Source organism: Penicillium waksmanii (assembly GCF_028829765.1).
Source record: "Penicillium waksmanii strain IBT 27052 chromosome Unknown utg000009l:1.0-4314994.0:1.0-4318279.0, whole genome shotgun sequence".
Taxonomy (NCBI): Eukaryota; Fungi; Ascomycota; class Eurotiomycetes; order Eurotiales; family Aspergillaceae; genus Penicillium; species Penicillium waksmanii.
In genome coordinates this window covers 3150669-3167700 of record NW_026643255.1, presented here as the reverse complement: position 1 = coordinate 3167700, position 17032 = coordinate 3150669, and the positions used below count along the sequence as shown (strand labels likewise).

The following is a 17032-nucleotide window of genomic DNA, read 5'->3' as shown; positions in this document are numbered from 1 at the left end:
CCAATCTCATCGGAGTTCATTAGAGTAGATCCCGCGCGATCATCTAACTACGGCCAAGTGTATTAAAGAGGCTCGTTCTCGATTTTCGTTTTTGATTTTCCCCCTTCCTCCGCATGCTATTTTGTTTTGTTTTGCTTCTTGCACTCGTTTCTCTCGGCCATCGAGATCTTGGATCATGCATATTTCGACAGTTCTTGGCGGTTTATCCGTCTTGAGTGGTGCAACACTCGCCTATGCCAGCACTGCAGTTGAGTCATCAGATTTCAATGTCACCGCGGCTTTGGAAGACTTGGGTATCGATATATCGACTATTCCAGCATTGGATTCCTTCAGCGGCGCCCAGGCGCGGTCGACCGATAAGGCTTGTGCAGCTGCGGTAAGGGGAATCTCACAACAAAAGAAGTCATTGAAAATTTTCATATTCTGATCCTCCTCTCTTAGTGCTCAAGCTTGAGTTTTATCTTCGGCTCGAAAGTCTCAGCGCAAAATACCGCTGGGTACAGTAACTTCACCGACTCTTTTTGGTCGGTTCAACAAGAAGAGGTCCAGCCTCACTGCATCTTCCGACCTACCAAAAACACAGACGTCAGCGCTGCAGTTCTCCTGAGTCGACTTACTGGCTGTCAATTTGCTGCCCGGAGTGGTGGCCATGCGGCCTTTACCGGTGCCTCCAGTAGCCCTGGCGGTATCAGTATCTGGTTCAAGGACATGAACGCAGTCACTCTCAACGACGACAAGTCTGTTGCTTCAATTGGACCAGGAAACAACTGGCTGTCTGTCTACTCCGCCCTTGAGCCTTATGGACTGGCTACAATCGGAGGTCGCGCCGCCAGCATTGGAGTTGGAGGCTTTGTTTTGGGCGGTGGTATCTCCTACCATTCTAACTTGTACGGATGGAGTTGCGACAACGTCGAGAGCTTCGAGGTGAGTTAATCTTGATCTGAAGTTTTTGATTCGAAAAAATTCTCACATTTACAGGTTGTTACTGCGAGTGGCTTGATTCTCACTGTCAGCGAGACTTCCTACTCCGATCTTTATTGGGCTCTTCGTGGTGGCGGCAACAACTTTGGCCTTGTCACCAAGTACAATCTCTATACCATTCCTGCCCCAACTATGTATGGAGGCCCCAGAATCTTCCTCGAAACCTACTTCTCACAAGCTATCAATGCTTTCATTAATGTCGCCAACAATGCCTCTGTGGACCCTCACGCCCAGCAATACATTGCCTTCCTCAGGACCAATGGGACCAACCTTGCCTCGGCGGAGTTGACCTATACCCAGGATGTCGCCAACCCGCAGATTTTCAAACAATACCGCAGTATCCCTACAATCTCCGACACATCCAGCTCCAAAACTCTGGTTGAATATGTCGAATACCTGGAAACTTCGAACCCCTTCCACCTCCGCGAGGTGTATTGGCCCGTTGCAGTGAAGCTGGACGAGAAGTTTTCTAACTGGGTCGTGGATACTTTCTACTCTATGATTCCTCAAGTTGAGAATGTCGCCGGTGCTGAGCCTGTGATAATTTTCCAGGCTATTACCGAGCCCATGCTGAAGAAGATGAGCGACTTCGGTGGCAATGCACTGGGCCTTGATGCGTCAAACGGCGCCGTTCAGCTGATGCACATTTCATGCTGGTGGACCAACGAGTCCGACGACGAGACCATTTACGCGTTCGTTAACAGCTTCTGGGAGACGGTTCTCGCCGAAGCCAAGAGTAAAGGCATCTTCAACGAATTCGTCTACATGAACTATGCCAGCATGTACCAGGATCCCATCTCCGGCTACGGTGCGACCAATAAGGCCCTTCTGAAGAAGATTGCGAAGAAATACGACCCCAAGGCTGTTTACCAGACTCTTCAGCCAGGATACTTCAAGCTTGAGGGTGCGCCTGCTTCGTTCTAGTGGAACGGACGTGGGCCTGCAGGGATTAATGCTGTACTGTACTTTAAGAATTCTTCTTGGATTCAAAAGCTCCCTAGATTAATTTTATTGGAATATACAATCAAAAATCGAGAGGCGTGGGTTTCTTATTGTTATCCACCACACTCCATCCGCCTAAGCAGTTCCAATAAGTGACGATCTCACTCCTCGATCTTTTCTACTTGACAAGCAGTTCCATATGCACAAATCTGCGAACAAGCCCCAAAACTAGCGACATCAAATCTGACAGCGATGATTGCATTGCCCCCGCGACTCATGCACTCGCCGACCAGTCGTTCCATGGCCTCCTCTCTCGAGGTATACATGAGATTGGTGAAGAACCGAATCTCGCCTCCAACAGCCGATCGAACAACGGCGCCTATGTCTGCGCCCCAATTTCGAGTCCGAACGGTGATACCGTAAATGGTTCCTAGAACTGTTTTGATCTTGTAGCCTGGGAGATCGTTCATTGTGGTCGTGACAATTCCGTGAGTATCGGTGAAGCAGGATGGGACATCTTTCTCCTTTCCCTTTTCTCTCTTTGTCGAGCCGGCCATTCTCGATTAATCTGAGTAATGGATGTAATGTTTGATCATAGAAAGGAAGGGCTTGTGTAGCAATAGAGTCTGGAGAGTAGAATTTAAAAGTTGAGGGGGCATTGTGGTTTTCGGCCTGGTTTTAGTTAAAGCTTGTTGCTCGTATTCGTTTGCTTGTTTGTCATTGGACCCTGCTAGCGGGTTAAAGGACGAATGAACATCTTGATGTTGGATATCCCACATACAAGATCAACCCAGGATGGGAATGTCTTTGTGATAATAACACTGTATCTTCCTCGAAGATTAATCCCTGCAATGCGCCAATGCATGCAGGTTCCCGTCACCAAGCATTCATCAACCAACAAATCTGCCAACTGTGGGGCATCTATCATCTTGACATTCGATCCACTTCGCCTCGTTTGTAGAGAGGGACTACGGAGTACTCCGTACTACTCGTACTTGTAGACTGTAGTAATACAAGTGTTCGCACTTCGTGCCAACCTCGTAGTTCAGCCACATCACGTCATACCCTAATACGGTAAGAGATGAGTAGCCTGCAATGATGCCCTCCTCAGAGACCCGAAATAACCCAGAGACCCACGTAATCCAAAGATCAGAGCTGAGGCTGGAGAGGCTTGGGAGGCTGTGCAAGTCGATCCAAGCGCCCCTGAACCGAACCGCGCTGGCTCAACCGTGTCGAGGCGGTGCTTTCATTGATGCCCCGCAGTCATCCGGGCTGGGCCTTCTTATTTAATTTACTTTCCCCGTTGCGCTGACTTCCTCTCTTCATCCTCATACTATCCTCTCTCACTTCACCGTATACATCCTCTCCAGCTCTCCCATCATGTCGCATTACGGTGGCCCGCCCAACCAGCAGTACGGTGGTGATCATTACGGCCAACAGGGCCAGGGCTATCCTCCTCAACAAGGATATGGCGGCCCCCCACCTCAAGGCTACTATCCCCCAGAGGTAAGAGAAATGCGCATAATAATGCTGAACTATGCACCGTTCAATCCTGAGAGCCTGCACATCATACTAACTTTCTATAACAGCATCAGCAACAAGGATACGGTCAGCAACAGCAAGGCTATGGACAGCCCCCTCAGTATAATCAGCAGGGCTATCCTCCCCAATACAACGAACAACCTCAACACGGCCAATATCCTCCTCAACAAGAATATGGTGGCCCCCCCGCAAGACCGTGGCCACTCGCCCTATCCCCCGCAACAGCATCAACAGCAGTACCCGCCCCAAGGCGCAAGTGCCTCATACTACGGCAACGCACCTCCTCAGGGGCAATATGGAAATGCGCCTGGGCCCGGCGGTCCGGAAGGCGAGAAGGGTCTCGGCTCGACACTCGTTGGTGGCGCCGCGGGTGGTTTCGCTGGCCACAAGCTGGGAGGTGGATTCCTTGGTAGCGCAGCTGGAGCGGCCATCGGCGCTGTTGGTATGAATATGGCAACCCATGAATAGTAAGTTACTGCGTTATTCTCACCTTCTTGCCTTTGTCTTGTGGCTAATCTCGTTTCTTTTTTCCGCGCAATAGCAAGGATCACAAGAAAAAGAAGGACAAGAAGCATAAGAAAGAGAAGAAGTCCAAGCATCACAAGCGCAAGGGCTCAAGCTCCTCTTCGAGTTCGTCTAGTTCGTCTAGCTCGAGTGATTAAGTCTGAGTGGGTGATTGGCTGGATTGTTCGATGAAACTATGATGATTACTTCCATTTTTGACGGCACTTTATTCTTATACCCTGTTACTGAAATGAATGACGCCTGAGTGAACGTTTGGGACGTTTCCCTCGGATTATCCATGGCTCTTATAGTTACTTATACTAGTAGTTTGTTGTTTGTAGTCCTTTTCTCCGATATTCGCTATGCATGTAAATTATTTTGACCTAAGTACTCCGATCATTTCCCGAGCCAAACATTATAGATAGAAATGCATCGAAAGAAGCGCTATGCTAATGGGTAGTATACATGGGAGTTGAAAAATGGTGGTGGAGTGGTGTTCAAGGAGTTTTGTGGACACTTCAGCTCTCCTGGGTAGTGTTGCGCTTGGGCTTCAGAGGTGGGACGATTTTTTCCCCAAAGATATCATCCACGTCTGCTTCCGTGACGACGGACGATGTCACAACCGGCATTGGCTTTGGTGTATCCCAGCTGAAATATGTTTTATCAGAGTTGGGAATGTGGTACATGCGAGGCACCAGTGCAGAAATGCGCCTCCATTGGCGTTGCATGAACCTGGGTGTGAACTTGTGTGGCCGGCCAAGGACATATTCACGAAATGTGTGGCCCTTTTGCGGTCCCTCTACCAGAAAGTCCAGTATGGTATTATCAGTGGAGGAGGAGAGAGAAGGGGTTGTGGAGAGTACCCGCCGCTTCACAGGCTCCCAGGGGATAGTTCTTGACAACAGACCGTCTAGAATACCAAGCTCCTTTTTTGGCAAGGGGGGGAAAGGGGAATACAGCGTCGACTGATACCATTTTCTGCGGATATTCTTTCGGCGCACCTTAGGCACTGGCCGACCCCAGGAATTCTTTCCTGGTATAGGTGGTTCGAGTTTTTGTATCCGTGGCCGACGACGAACCGTCATAACCACTCCATTGCTCATCTGAGATTTGGCGAGATTCGTCATTAACGCTGGAGGCTCCCAACCGTCTTCAAATTTGGCGGGCTCCGCGATGAGTGCTTTGACCGCAGCTGTATCCTTTGGTACAGGGGGTTTCATGAAGTCGTTTAGCATTTCTTGCCTCCGCTTGCCAATACGACCGTATGAGAGAAATAAGACCTTTTCAAGAGGGAGCTGATAACCCTCATTGGCTCTGTGTAGTATTGACAGTCCCTGGCGGGCTCGTTGGAGCTTTTGGCTTTCTAGTCGGCTGGAGTGGCCAGACGCTCGGCGATATCGGTCCAGGACATAGTCACGCATGAAAGACCGGGCAACGGGGTCCGGTAGATAGGTACATTCGCGCAGAGAGGCACGCAGAAGATGGTGCCACGGGATATCAGTGATCCTTGACTTTGGAACGGACGCCATCGAGCAGGTCAAGGCAGAAAGTAATAAAGTAGTGTGGCCCAAAACGGCGAAGACGCGAAAAAAACCTTGGCGGCAAACCCGTGACACGGAACGCGCCCTTTCCTCTTCCAACCCCGCGACTTGAGGATATCCTGCCTTGCATTGTCCGATCCCCGATCGCAATTCGATTTGACACATTCCGGTCTTTGTTCCTCCCGCATCTTGAGGCTATCTTAAATGGTTCCTGTCTAGGCCTGCTGCGCTTTCCCTTCAGAGAGGGTGGTAGCCACCACGCGCCTCCTTTTCGCGTTTAACCCGGTAAGCCTCCCCACTCACCATTCCGACCCTGGTCATATTGGTTCTATGCTGATTCGACTTGGAAGACGCTCAGCATACCCTACTCACAGAGTAGTACATCATCTACGAACAGAATCGACGACAACAACGCCCTCAAAAGGCTCACAATCCCTGACGTCCGCTCGTCGCCCTAACTCCTACAGCGCTGCAAATCTTACAAATGTCCTTCAATATGTCAAACGGTGTCTCGCGCGGTAGCTTTGGAGGATACGATGGTCAAAATAATTATGGGTCTAATGTGTCCTACCAGGAAGAATACAAGCCACAGATCTATCGCGTTCGTCGTTTCGATCAAATATTATCCTCCCATGTTCCCTTCCAACTGACACTATTGAACCTCTAGGCGGTCTACTCCAACGTTTCTGTTTATGAGCTAGAAGTCAATGGAATTGCGGTTATGAAGCGTCGGTCCGATTCCTGGCTAAATGCCACTCAGATCCTCAAGGTGGCTGGTGTGGCCAAAGCTCGACGAACAAAAACTCTGGAAAAGGAAATTGCGGCTGGCGAGCATGAGAAGGTTCAGGGTGGATATGGAAAATACCAAGGGACATGGGTCAACTACCAAAGGGGTGTGGAGTTATGCCGAGAGTACAACGTCGAAGATATGCTGCGGCCCTTGCTCGAGTACGATATGGGCCCCGACGGCACCGGCGCCCCTTCACAAGGAACACTGGATACGCCTACCAAAGAACAAGCCATGGCTGCGCAACGAAAGCGATTGTATAACGGTGCGGAGAACCGGAGCATGTCCCAGCCACAACAAGGAACATTTTTCCAGAACATCTCACGAACCGCCGCAACAGCTGTCAACGCGATCAGCAAAGCCCGATTCGATTCGCCAAGCACCAATGGCCGTCGCCCAAGCGTGATTCGCAAACCATCCCAATCCCAATCCCAACCCCAGTCGCAGTCGCAGTCACAGTCACAGCAGATGAGCAGTCAAGAGTCTGGCATGGCCTTCAGCAGTCAACAGAGCATGTATATGTCCGATAGTGGATTCAGCAGTCTGCAAAATCGTTACCAGGCACACGACGATAACGATGACTTCATTGAACCCCCCTCGCAAACGCGTTCGCTCTGAATCGCATCATGGTTTACAGTCGATTGGCTTACATCGAGAACCATCTAACCTATCTATGCACGAGCCCACCCCGACAGAGCCTAATGACTCCTTCTACCAGGACATGGACATTGCACCTCCTCCGCCACTTGACGATGGCCAGAAGCGTGGTGCTGAGTCTATGGCCCCTGCTTCAGATCCCGAAGGCTTCCAGAAGCAAAGACTAATCATGACTCTTTTCCTCGACAAGCGCATTAAGGACTTTTCCAATCATCCTGCCTTGATGCAGCTGAGTGGTGAAGATCTTGAGATTCCGCTTGACGAATATCGAAACAATGCCCTTCACTGGGCCGCAATGCTTGCACGCATGCCACTGGTAAATGCGCTGGTAGCGAAAGGTGCAAGTGTTTCTCGAGTGAACCTTGCAGGTGAAACTGCGTTGCAGAAGTCAGTGGGAACTCGCAATAACTTAGATTACCGGAGTTTCCCCCGTCTGTTACAAGTACTAGCACCGACAATCGATATGGTCGATTACAGTGGTCGAACCATACTGCACCACATTGCCGTCATGGCGGCGACCGGCGGTGGCGGCCATGTCTCTGCCAAACACTATCTCGAGTCATTGCTGGAGTTCATAGTTCGACACGGAGGAATCATCGCGCCTACTAACGGTGTGCAAAATGGGGCTTCCGAAAACGATGTCATCTCCCTGGGGCGGTTTATCTCTGAGATTGTGAACCTGCGCGATGACCAAGGTGATACGGCTTTGAACCTGGCAGGTCGTGCACGCTCTGTATTAGTTCCACAACTTCTCGAAGTTGGCGCCGATCCCCATATTCCTAATCATACCGGGTTGCGACCTGCAGATTATGGGGTTGGCGTTGATATGGTCGATGGAAACTCACAATCACAAAAGGGGGATACATTCATTGACCAATTATCCAAATCAAAAAAGGAAATTCTTGAGGGTAAGGTGTTGTCAATACTCAAGGTCTTTCCACTGATGACTAACTTTGATTATTAGCGGCAATGTCTCAAATCAGCACAATGGTTGAGGAGGCACTCGGAGGTATCGACCGCGATCTAGCTTCAAGCTTGAGTCAAAAACAAGAAAAATTCGATCACTGGCACTCTAAGATCCGCGAGTCTGCTAAGGCTCGCCAGATAGAGCAGAAACAACTGGACGGGTTGAAACTGAAATCTTCTGACCGGGTGGAACTTGACCGACGTATCAAAAACCTGGAGCGGTCTTCCGAGGGCTTGTTGGCTGCGTTAAAGGGTACACGGGGCTTTGACCCTTCACAAATCGTTGTTGTCGGCAACGCAGACATGAATTGTGGAGTGGATCTAGACACTTTTGATCAAGTGTTCGCGGATACTTTTGATGCCTCATCCGGGTTTTCTAAGGAGCAAATCGCCTTCCTAGCCAATATCTCATCGTCAGATGTGCTCGAGCACCGACTGAAATGCTACGGAAGGTTCAACGCTGGACTCACAGCGGAAGTTGATGGACTGAAGGCAAAGAATGCCGTCTTAGGCCAGAACTATCGTCGCATGGTGATGGCGTGTACCGGTTGGAGTGCGGAGAAAGTGGATGAAGCGGCGGAGGGATTGACACAATGTGTCAAGGAGTTGAACGATAACCCCGTCCCAGAGGATGAAGCAATTGAGATCCTGATGCGGGATCGCGGACAGGACTGGTAATAAAGACAGCCATCTATTTTCCTTTCTATTTTGTCATCTCTCTCTGCACCTGAGCGTTCGGGCGGGTTATGGTTGGCGTTGATTGCATTTCATTTGTACGATACAAATACCCGGGAGGTCTTCGGCTATTGTCGATTTGCATGTGTTGTACCTTTCTCTGAATACAATTCCTTTCTATGTATATCTGACAGTCCAGTTCTTGAGGTCCTTGGCTAGTGGCGCGTAAAGGAACGCCGGAACAAAATGAACGCCTCAAGGGCCATGCGCGGGCGACTCAGTGAGGATCAGATTAATACTTCATAGGGCTTGAGGGATAGTATGTGAATGCTTCAATCTTTGAGGTTTTTCATCTTTGTGTACGTTAGTTTTTGCACTGAAGATGTTGAGGTGGGATGGATGTGGCAATATCCTTTTATACTTCAAATCAGTGCGGGTAACACTTCGTTCCACGCACTTCCACCTCTGTACACACGCTATCGATAAAGAAAAATCGAAAAAGATCGCGGGGTTTCCATTCGCACTTTCGAGAAGGCCCCGCGGAGACCTCAAGTTGTGCTGGATTTCAGCTTTCCTTGATCGAACTTCTTGGTAACAGCAGTTCGACATGAGCGAGTCTCCACTCCCCTCCACGCTGAACAGCGTCTTTGACGCACCCCTCAAAGACCAATATGATCCTGTCCACCTTACCTCCGACAACGTTGTCCCAACTCTCGAGCTACCGCTAGCGAAGAAGCTTCTGGGCCATGATGCCTCCGACAGCAATGCCATTGCAAAGGTTGCCAGTGACGAAATCTCCTATACCGCATTTGTCGCCGGTCAAGCCCTCGCTGCTCTCCAATCGTCCCCCGACGGACTCACCTCGGAACAAACAAAATCGCAGATCCTGCATATCGGCCTGGCAGCACTGTTCGCTTTCCTGCAGTCAAATGTCACCGGTCCTCCTTTAGAGTTCAGCTCGTCCGATTTAGTTTTCCCCGCTGCCCTACGAACCGACATCACTACTATCCGCACCGTTCGAAGCAAGATCATTCGCGACTGGTCTGTCGATGGAGAAGCGGCCTACAAGTTGACGCCAAACCCGGAGCTCTTCTCAGTCGCCAAGGGACTACTTGCAGGTGCCGAACTCGATGGATCCATCACAGCAAAGACTGCGCGAATGCGCGTCAACTTCCTCCACCAGAAGATGCTTTCCGAAGTTACAAGTACATTGCAGGATGCGATCTACAAGGATACTGAACAACTTGCCAAGGCTGGTCTGAACACTGAAGAACAGAGTCGTTATTTGTTGGAGCGCGCAATTATTCACACTCACCATGGATCCGATGGCAAGGCACGAGCAGATATCGACGAGGCATCCAACATTCGGAATTTCGAATTCGCCCTGACTGGACAGATGGGAAAGCGAACGAAGTTCCAAGAGCGCGACACTAGCCAGCTTGTGATTCTGGCAAAGAGTGCTGATGTGACACCAAATTCTACCAATGCCTCTGGTCCCAAGAAGTTGGATCTTGATGATGATACCCTCCTCGAAGCCATCTCCTTCGCCGATAAAAAGTCCGGAACTGTTCAGGATGACCTTTCTCCTGCTCTCCAATCTGTTGACCCCAACAACCAACCTATTCTCAACCCCGTGGACTCTGCCATTTTACTCGCTATGGCCTCCGCAATCACCAACACTGCCCCAGAGAACGGATTGACCCGGGAGGAAACCCCAGCCATACGCTACCAGAGTGCTGGAAGGCGGAAGCTCTAACTGGCAAATTTATACGGAAGCTTTGCTTCTCCGCAGCCGAGTGGAAGGCTACCGGGCCCGTACTGTGGAGCGAGCTGTTCTACAAATGCAAGCACTTGTTGATCAAGTCCTTGCGGACACAGCTACTAACGATTCGGCGGCCCAACAACCGTCATCGGATCCAACAACCTTCCTTCCACGTCCTGAAAAGGACGAGTCTGCCCCAGCTGCCAGTCGACTCGAGTATATCTGGATTATGAACTTCTCAACCCGATGGAAGTTAGAGGCCGAGCTGGCTAAACGCTGGGTCGAGCTGGGTGGTCTTCGCACTGCTCTTGAAATTTATGAGAGGCTTCATATGTGGGCCGAAGCAGCCCTTTGTTATGCAGCTACCGAGCAGGAAGAGAAGGGCAAGTCTATGGTGCGCCGTCAACTATACGAGGCCAAGGGCCAAGATGAGAATGACGATAATGAGCTCTTCGAGGGCCCCGAGCGGTCACCTCTACCTGCCGATGCGCCGCGCCTGTTCTGCATTTTGGGGGATATCGACAGGGACGAAAAAATGTATGAGCGTGCTTGGGAAGTCTCCAACCAACGATATTCTCGTGCTCAACGATCTTTGGCTCGACACTTCCTGGCCCTCACACCACCAGCGCTCGAGAAGGCCGAAGAAGCCTACAGCAAGAGCTTGCAGATCAACCGCCTCAACCACAGCTCCTGGTTTGCCTATGGATGTGTTCAACTCGAACTCCAAAAGTGGGAAGATGCCGCAGCCTCCTTCACCCGTTGCGTGCAACTAGACGATACCGACGGAGAGGCCTACAGCAACCTCGCAGCGGCGATCATGCGCCAACCAGAACCAGAGCCGACAACTGAAGTCACAATCGACGAAAGCACAGGTGAAGAAATCAAACTCGAAGCCGACCCCCACAAGCGCAAACGCGAGGCTCTAGCCGCTCTCCAACGCGCTGCCCAACTCAAGAACACTGACGCTCGAATCTGGGACAATGTCTTAACAGTAGCAGCCTCAATCCCGCCTCCCTCAACACCATTCCGCGATGTCATCACTGCGCAAAAGAAAGTAATTGAACTTCTCGGTACCAAGAAGGGCGAGAAGTGTATTGATGGTCCGATTCTGGTTATGCTGGTCGACGTCCTCATCACGGCTTTCGATTACGAATCTCTTCACATTCAATCTGAGTCTGGCCCTGTTTTTCGGTCGGGTACTATTGCCGGTCAAATTCTATCTCTTATTGACGATAGCGTTGTCCCGCTGATCACCCACTCTGCTTCTCTCTGGCTGCTCGTTTCCCGCGTTGAGATGTTCCGCAACAGACCCAGCCGTGCACTGGAAGTCCAAGAAAAGGCTTGGCGCGCTGCTGTCGCTGCTTGTGCGCAAGGTGCATTCCAGATGGGTGATGAGAAGCCCTGGTTAGAGGTTGTCCGTGCCACGGAGAGACTTGTGCGCGAGGGATATGCGCGGTATGGACCGATGGATAAGGAAGGTCAAGAAGAGGGCGCCGATGGAGAGACTGAGATGGTTGCCCGTGATTGGAGATTCAAGGCGCGGAGTGCTATCAGAGGAATTATGGGCAAGGGCAAAGACTTCTGGGAAGACTCTGAGGGGTGGACGAGGCTGAAGGAGTTGCAGGGCGAGGTCACTGGAAACTAAGTGCGTCCGTTGCTTGCGAAATTAACTTTGAAAATACATTTATAGCATTAGAAATGATTATGTTCCACAACAATACGCTCTGTCCATCATATCTACTCGTGCCTGCTGCGTAACTTTGGGGTTTATCAATCAATAATGAGAGCAAGATGGGAGCAAAGAAATTTAGTATTTTGATACAGCGTAGAATTCAACTACTTTCAACTATCTCTCAGATTCTTGCCGCTTGCTCGATTCCAGTTTTCTCTTCAACATCCCGCAGAAACTTTCGAACAACACACTATCCATACCCTGGATCCAGTGTATAACAATCTGTACTTCATTCTTATTCGAAGAATCCAACTGGCCTCGAACAAGCTTGGCCTCGACACGAATGCCCAAAGCAACCTCATCCGGAACAGAATCAATCTTCGCGGAAGAACCGCCCTGTCCGGCCAGTTTCATCTTTCGACGTGCTTGTCTTGACCAAACATTCTCAGCTGCAAATCCCACGCCAGCGCTGCGAGTTTGATCCCATTCCCAGAACCAACGAAGCGACTCTAACTCTTTGTCCATCGATGTTGTCGCATCGTCAATAGAGATTTCACTTGGGAGGGTGAAGTTGTATTCGGCAGGGAAGGGAAGTAGATGTTTAGGGAATCCAGGAATCCCCCCTAGCAACACTCTGCAAAGTGTGTTAGAAGCGAGGACCCGTGATATAAAATCAACAATTCAGAGGTGGACGACATACCATGGAAGGACGACGATCTCCCCAAGACCAGGCCAAAGCCCAACGTTTCGTTTTACTCCCTTGCACGAATTCCGTCACAGCATAGTTGTGATTACCATGTTTGATGAGCGCTTCGACAAGAACGGTAACACTACTCAGTTTTCCAAGCATGGAAGTGTACCATTGGATGCGATCTCGAAGATTGAGACTTTCATCGATCATTTTTGTGACAAATGCGACTTCTCCGCCCTTAGTGACCATTTCCACATCGGCGCCTGTGCAGACTGATGAGGGTTGCTGTGATTTACTTTCTGATGATTGGGCCATTTCTTCGCGTGATGTGTAGAATGGGGGGGTTGCACATTGTGAAATCAAGGCTTTTCTCCTGTTAGACGTTGGTGTTAGAGTCGGTTTAAGATAGTCATACCTCTTTTGCTCGATCTTATCCAATGGAAAAAGGACATCCTTGGGGTCCGTCTTGATGACTCGAATGCGAGATTCGAGCTGGTTCGTTTTCACATTCTCCTGTGCAGTTCGTGTATTATTCTCATCAATGTCTGAAAGATAGAGAGAGAGAAAGTTTTAGCACTGACACAGATACCAGAGAATGAAGACATAGTACCGGTAGCGACAAACTTCCAGGAAGGTCTGGTTTTGCATCCGAGCAATGGGTAGATGCTGCAACATCCCGTCCCACTTGAGATGATAAGCTGAGTTCGAGTTGCGGCTTCTGATTCAGGTATCGAACATACATGTCAAGACCTATGACTTTCCCTTCGGTGTCATTTCCGATATTCGATGTCTTTGACGTCGATTCGACAATATCGTGTAACCAGAGTATGTAATTCAACCTGGAGCATTTAGACCATGTTCGTCTGCGGGGACGAGACTAATTATACCTGTTTGGGACCTGCAGATATTCTTTGTTGGCTGAATTCCTCAGAATTTCATGCACACTATACGTACCGGTGGACAGAGTCGATCCTCTGGCAACTTCACATCGAGTCCGAAGTCCTGCTTGAGCAGGCTGATCGTCAATTGCCTAAATTCCGATAAGGTTGTAGTTAGAACAGACCGTATAAGGCGTACATCACACGAGAACATAATATTACCTCACTGCATCGGAATCATTGAAGTCCAGTTGGCCATTTGGTTTCAAGCTGGGGGATGAGGTTGCATCAGATTGCGTCCGATCTCTTGGGACAAGGGCCCAAGGATTACTCAATACGTACTATTGGGCAAACTCCTTGGATTGCAAGGACAATGCAGCAAAATCAACATCGTTCTTGTATAAATCTCTGAAAGAGCCCATGGTTGAAAGTTGAGATGTAGTACAAGTCTTAGTTTGATGCTGGAGAAGGCGGCTCCGTTGAACCCGCGCCAAGAAGTGACCGCACGGGCCGTCTTTAAACCCGCAACCTTCCAACTTTCTTTGCTCGCAACGCGCCTGAAGCTGAGCATCGCGACTTGGAATCTCTGCAGGGTACAGGTAGAAAATCCACCTTATTCTGACGCCTGAGTGAATTGCGATCCAGCAGGTCACTTCGAAAGAAAAGAACAAAACTCGTGCCACCCTGGCTTAAGCGCCGGCAACATGTACAATCCCTACCAACAACGTGAGTGCCTCTTCTCATCAACCTCAATCTCGCAGGCCCTGCAATCGCTTGGGTTCTTCGAAGCTGACTTGATTCTTAGCTCCTGGTCTATACGGCCGAGCCCCCGAGTATGGCGCATACCCTGCTGCACCCCCGGGAATGGGTAAGTTTCGTTTCGAAAAGACCACCTCACGCGCAAACGCTTCAACGCTGACTGGCTCTAGCACCACCTCCAGGCATGGCCGCGCCCGGTACTGGTGCCCCTCCGGGTATGCAACCAGCAAACGCCCAACAACCCGGTCGCCCCGGAGGCTTCCCGGCTAATTTCCAACCGCCCCCGAACATGCCGAACATCAACTTCTCTGCACCAGTCATTCGTTTAGGTACCTCGGGTCCCGCAAAGCCTACAGCGCCAGAGAGCGGCCGTGAACGAGGACCTGAGGGTCCAGGCCGACGCGCAGGTCTCGGATCGACAAGTAATGACAACCCGCGCCACCACGGCCGCGACTCGATGATGCAGCTCCAGCCGCCGACCCGGGATGAAATTGTGCGCACATTGTTCGTTGGGGGCATTACGGAGGGTGTCGGTGGTGATGATGGTATCGAGCGAATCCTTCAATCGGCGGGTAAGTTACGCCGTTGGATCCGTGCCACAGATGCCGATGAAAAGCCCTGTCGGTTTGGTTTCGCCGAATTCGAAGATCCTGATAGCCTGGAGATTGCTGTGGAGGTGTTGAAGGACATCGAGGTACCTGTGAAGCGCCAGGGCCCTAGCACTGGTGATGACAAGGAAGAGAAGGAAGTCGAAAAGAGCACCCTTTTGGTATGTATACGGGCCTCTATCCCGTCGTTCTAAGGCATTGCTAACCCTGTTTGCTAGGTTGTTGTTGATGAGAGTACTATGACATATCTAGAGCAGTTCGTTGCTAGCCGTGGTGAGCGGGATCCCCAAGAACTCCAGAAACGCCTTGATACTGCCCGTAGCGACCTGAAGAACGTCTTGTCCGGTCTCTTTAGTCCGGCAACCCCAATTCAAAAGGAAGACATCTCGACTCTGGACAAAGAAGGCGACAGCGAAATGAAAGACGCCGACGGTCATAAGGATGGCGAGGTCGTCACCATTCCCATCACTGCGGAAGATGAATTGGCTGATATCCCTCCTGAGATGCGCGAAAATGTGGCCAAGGAGATTGCGGCTTTCCGTGAGCGAAGCAACCGCCGGGATATCGAGCGGTTGAAGCGCGAGGAAGAAATTGAGGCAATGGAGCGTGCCCGAAACTCGGGCTCGCGGTACAATCGTCTCACCTCTCCTCCAGCCTCGGCTCCTAGTGGTCCTGCTGGTGGCGCAAATGGTATTCCTCTGGGTGCACGTGAGCGCGGTATGCCCAACGCCCCAGCAGCCCCGAAGGGATTCGGCGTGCAGATCCCCAAGGATTATCAGAAGGGCGTGTCGTTTGTCAATGGCGGCATGAACGGAGGCGGAGCCTATAATTACCGAGAGGACGAGGACTCCGATGCCAGCGACGAGGAGCTTGAGCGTCGTCGTCAAGATAAGCGCAAGGCAGAGCAAGAGAAGCAATTCCTCGACCAGGAACGCCGCTGGCTCAATCGGGAGCGCAGTCGTACAGCCGCTTTGGAACGTGAAAAGAAGCGAGACAAGGAGGAAGACGGCAAGCTCCAGGCTCTCCACGACGAGGCTGATGAGAGGCTTAAGGAGTGGAATGATGATACGGAGGCCAGCCGCAAGGTTACTGAATATTACGCAGATCGCGGCGCGTGGCTCCGTAGTCGGGCTGCTTTCCGTGCCCGTGAGATTAGCATCGATGAAGCTGATCGAGCCGCGGAGGAGCGCGAACTTGCTCGTTCGGCTCAGCAACAAGAGCAGGCCCGTGGAGCCGCCGACGACTTCCTCGCACGCCAGTCGCAGGAGCTCGAGGCCCGCGCTCCAGCCCCCCCGCGAAGAGCCCCAACGCTTCAAGCTGTCTCTTGGTGCTGCTGCACAGAAGGCCCAGGCCGCGACCAACCGTAGAACAGTTGCCGAAGTCGAGGGCTTGCTGGAGGACGAGGAAGAGCCCGCCAGCACTGTCCGCCGTCCTCTTATCCCCATCAAGTTCGATTCCGCTGCCGAGGCTGCTGGTCTGTCGGACGAGGAACGAGCCCAGGCTGCGCGCCAACTTGCCGCAGAGATTCCGGCCAACAAGGAAGGCCTCTGGAAGTGGGATGTGAAGTGGGAATTCGTGGACAACGCCGTCATAAGCGACCAGATCAAGCCTTTCGTCGAGAAGAAGATCGTCGAATATCTTGGTGTGCAGGAGCAAATGCTTGTGGATGTTGTGGAGGAGCACATCCGGCAACGCGGATCTCCCCCAGGAGCTCGTGGAGCAATTGGAAGAGGTGAGACCATCCCTTCTATTTAAGAACCGTCGAGATGTGGCATTGCTAACAGTGATTTCTTAGGCATTGGACGAGGAGGCCGAGGTACTTGTGCGCAAACTTTGGCGTATGATTATCTTCTTCTCGGAGAGCGAGAAGCGCGGCTTGTCGGCTTAAGGGCTGCTCTACAGGACTTTGGGGCCAAATTAGAAGAGGCGTTGATATTCCATATTCCCATAAAGCATTTTTCAAGCAGATTATATCGGTAGGAATGATCTACCTTTCCTTGCAATTAATTACGATGGAGTTTGTATGTACATCGATCAATATCCATGAAGTTAAGGTTCCGTCAGCCT

At 51.0% G+C, this 17032-nt stretch overlaps 8 protein-coding genes across 8 annotated transcripts; 5 read left to right on the top strand and 3 right to left on the bottom strand.

The window, feature by feature from the left end:
• Positions 1-175: 175 nt before the first annotated feature.
• On the top strand, positions 176-1905 carry N7481_011528 (FAD-binding oxidoreductase; the record flags this gene model as incomplete). The annotated part of the gene is made up of 3 exons (XM_057270747.1): positions 176-376; positions 442-924; positions 979-1905. 3 exons carry the CDS (start codon positions 176-178, stop codon positions 1903-1905), a joined length of 1611 nt encoding a protein of 536 aa, XP_057117921.1.
• Positions 1906-2084: 179 nt separating this feature from the next.
• Positions 2085-2480, bottom strand: N7481_011527 (YbjQ family protein; the record flags this gene model as incomplete). The annotated part of the gene is made up of 1 exon (XM_057270746.1): positions 2085-2480. The coding sequence occupies one exon, from the start codon at positions 2478-2480 to the stop codon at positions 2085-2087; it is 396 nt and encodes a 131-aa protein (XP_057117920.1).
• An 823-nt stretch (positions 2481-3303) lies between these two features.
• Positions 3304-3933, top strand: N7481_011526 (putative glutamine-serine rich protein MS8; the record flags this gene model as incomplete). Its single annotated transcript, XM_057270745.1, has 1 exon — positions 3304-3933. The coding sequence occupies one exon, from the start codon at positions 3304-3306 to the stop codon at positions 3931-3933; it is 630 nt and encodes a 209-aa protein (XP_057117919.1).
• A 554-nt stretch (positions 3934-4487) lies between these two features.
• N7481_011525 (uncharacterized protein) lies at positions 4488-5498 on the bottom strand (the record flags this gene model as incomplete). Its single annotated transcript, XM_057270744.1, has 1 exon — positions 4488-5498. One exon carries the CDS (start codon positions 5496-5498, stop codon positions 4488-4490), a length of 1011 nt encoding a protein of 336 aa, XP_057117918.1.
• A 508-nt stretch (positions 5499-6006) lies between these two features.
• N7481_011524 (putative APSES transcription factor (MbpA)) lies at positions 6007-8598 on the top strand (the record flags this gene model as incomplete). The annotated part of the gene is made up of 4 exons (XM_057270743.1): positions 6007-6111; positions 6178-6904; positions 6993-7862; positions 7919-8598. 4 exons carry the CDS (start codon positions 6007-6009, stop codon positions 8596-8598), a joined length of 2382 nt encoding a protein of 793 aa, XP_057117917.1.
• A 604-nt stretch (positions 8599-9202) lies between these two features.
• N7481_011523 (Glycoside hydrolase superfamily) lies at positions 9203-12002 on the top strand (the record flags this gene model as incomplete). Its single annotated transcript, XM_057270742.1, has 2 exons — positions 9203-10328; positions 10372-12002. 2 exons carry the CDS (start codon positions 9203-9205, stop codon positions 12000-12002), a joined length of 2757 nt encoding a protein of 918 aa, XP_057117916.1.
• A 201-nt stretch (positions 12003-12203) lies between these two features.
• N7481_011522 (DUF890 domain protein) lies at positions 12204-14020 on the bottom strand (the record flags this gene model as incomplete). The annotated part of the gene is made up of 6 exons (XM_057270741.1): positions 12204-12661; positions 12741-13265; positions 13345-13583; positions 13608-13750; positions 13826-13868; positions 13941-14020. 6 exons carry the CDS (start codon positions 14018-14020, stop codon positions 12204-12206), a joined length of 1488 nt encoding a protein of 495 aa, XP_057117915.1.
• Positions 14021-14302: 282 nt separating this feature from the next.
• On the top strand, positions 14303-16853 carry N7481_011521 (uncharacterized protein; the record flags this gene model as incomplete). Its single annotated transcript, XM_057270740.1, has 7 exons — positions 14303-14324; positions 14404-14466; positions 14528-15126; positions 15184-16239; positions 16307-16627; positions 16674-16697; positions 16761-16853. 7 exons carry the CDS (start codon positions 14303-14305, stop codon positions 16851-16853), a joined length of 2178 nt encoding a protein of 725 aa, XP_057117914.1.
• Positions 16854-17032: the final 179 nt, after the last annotated feature.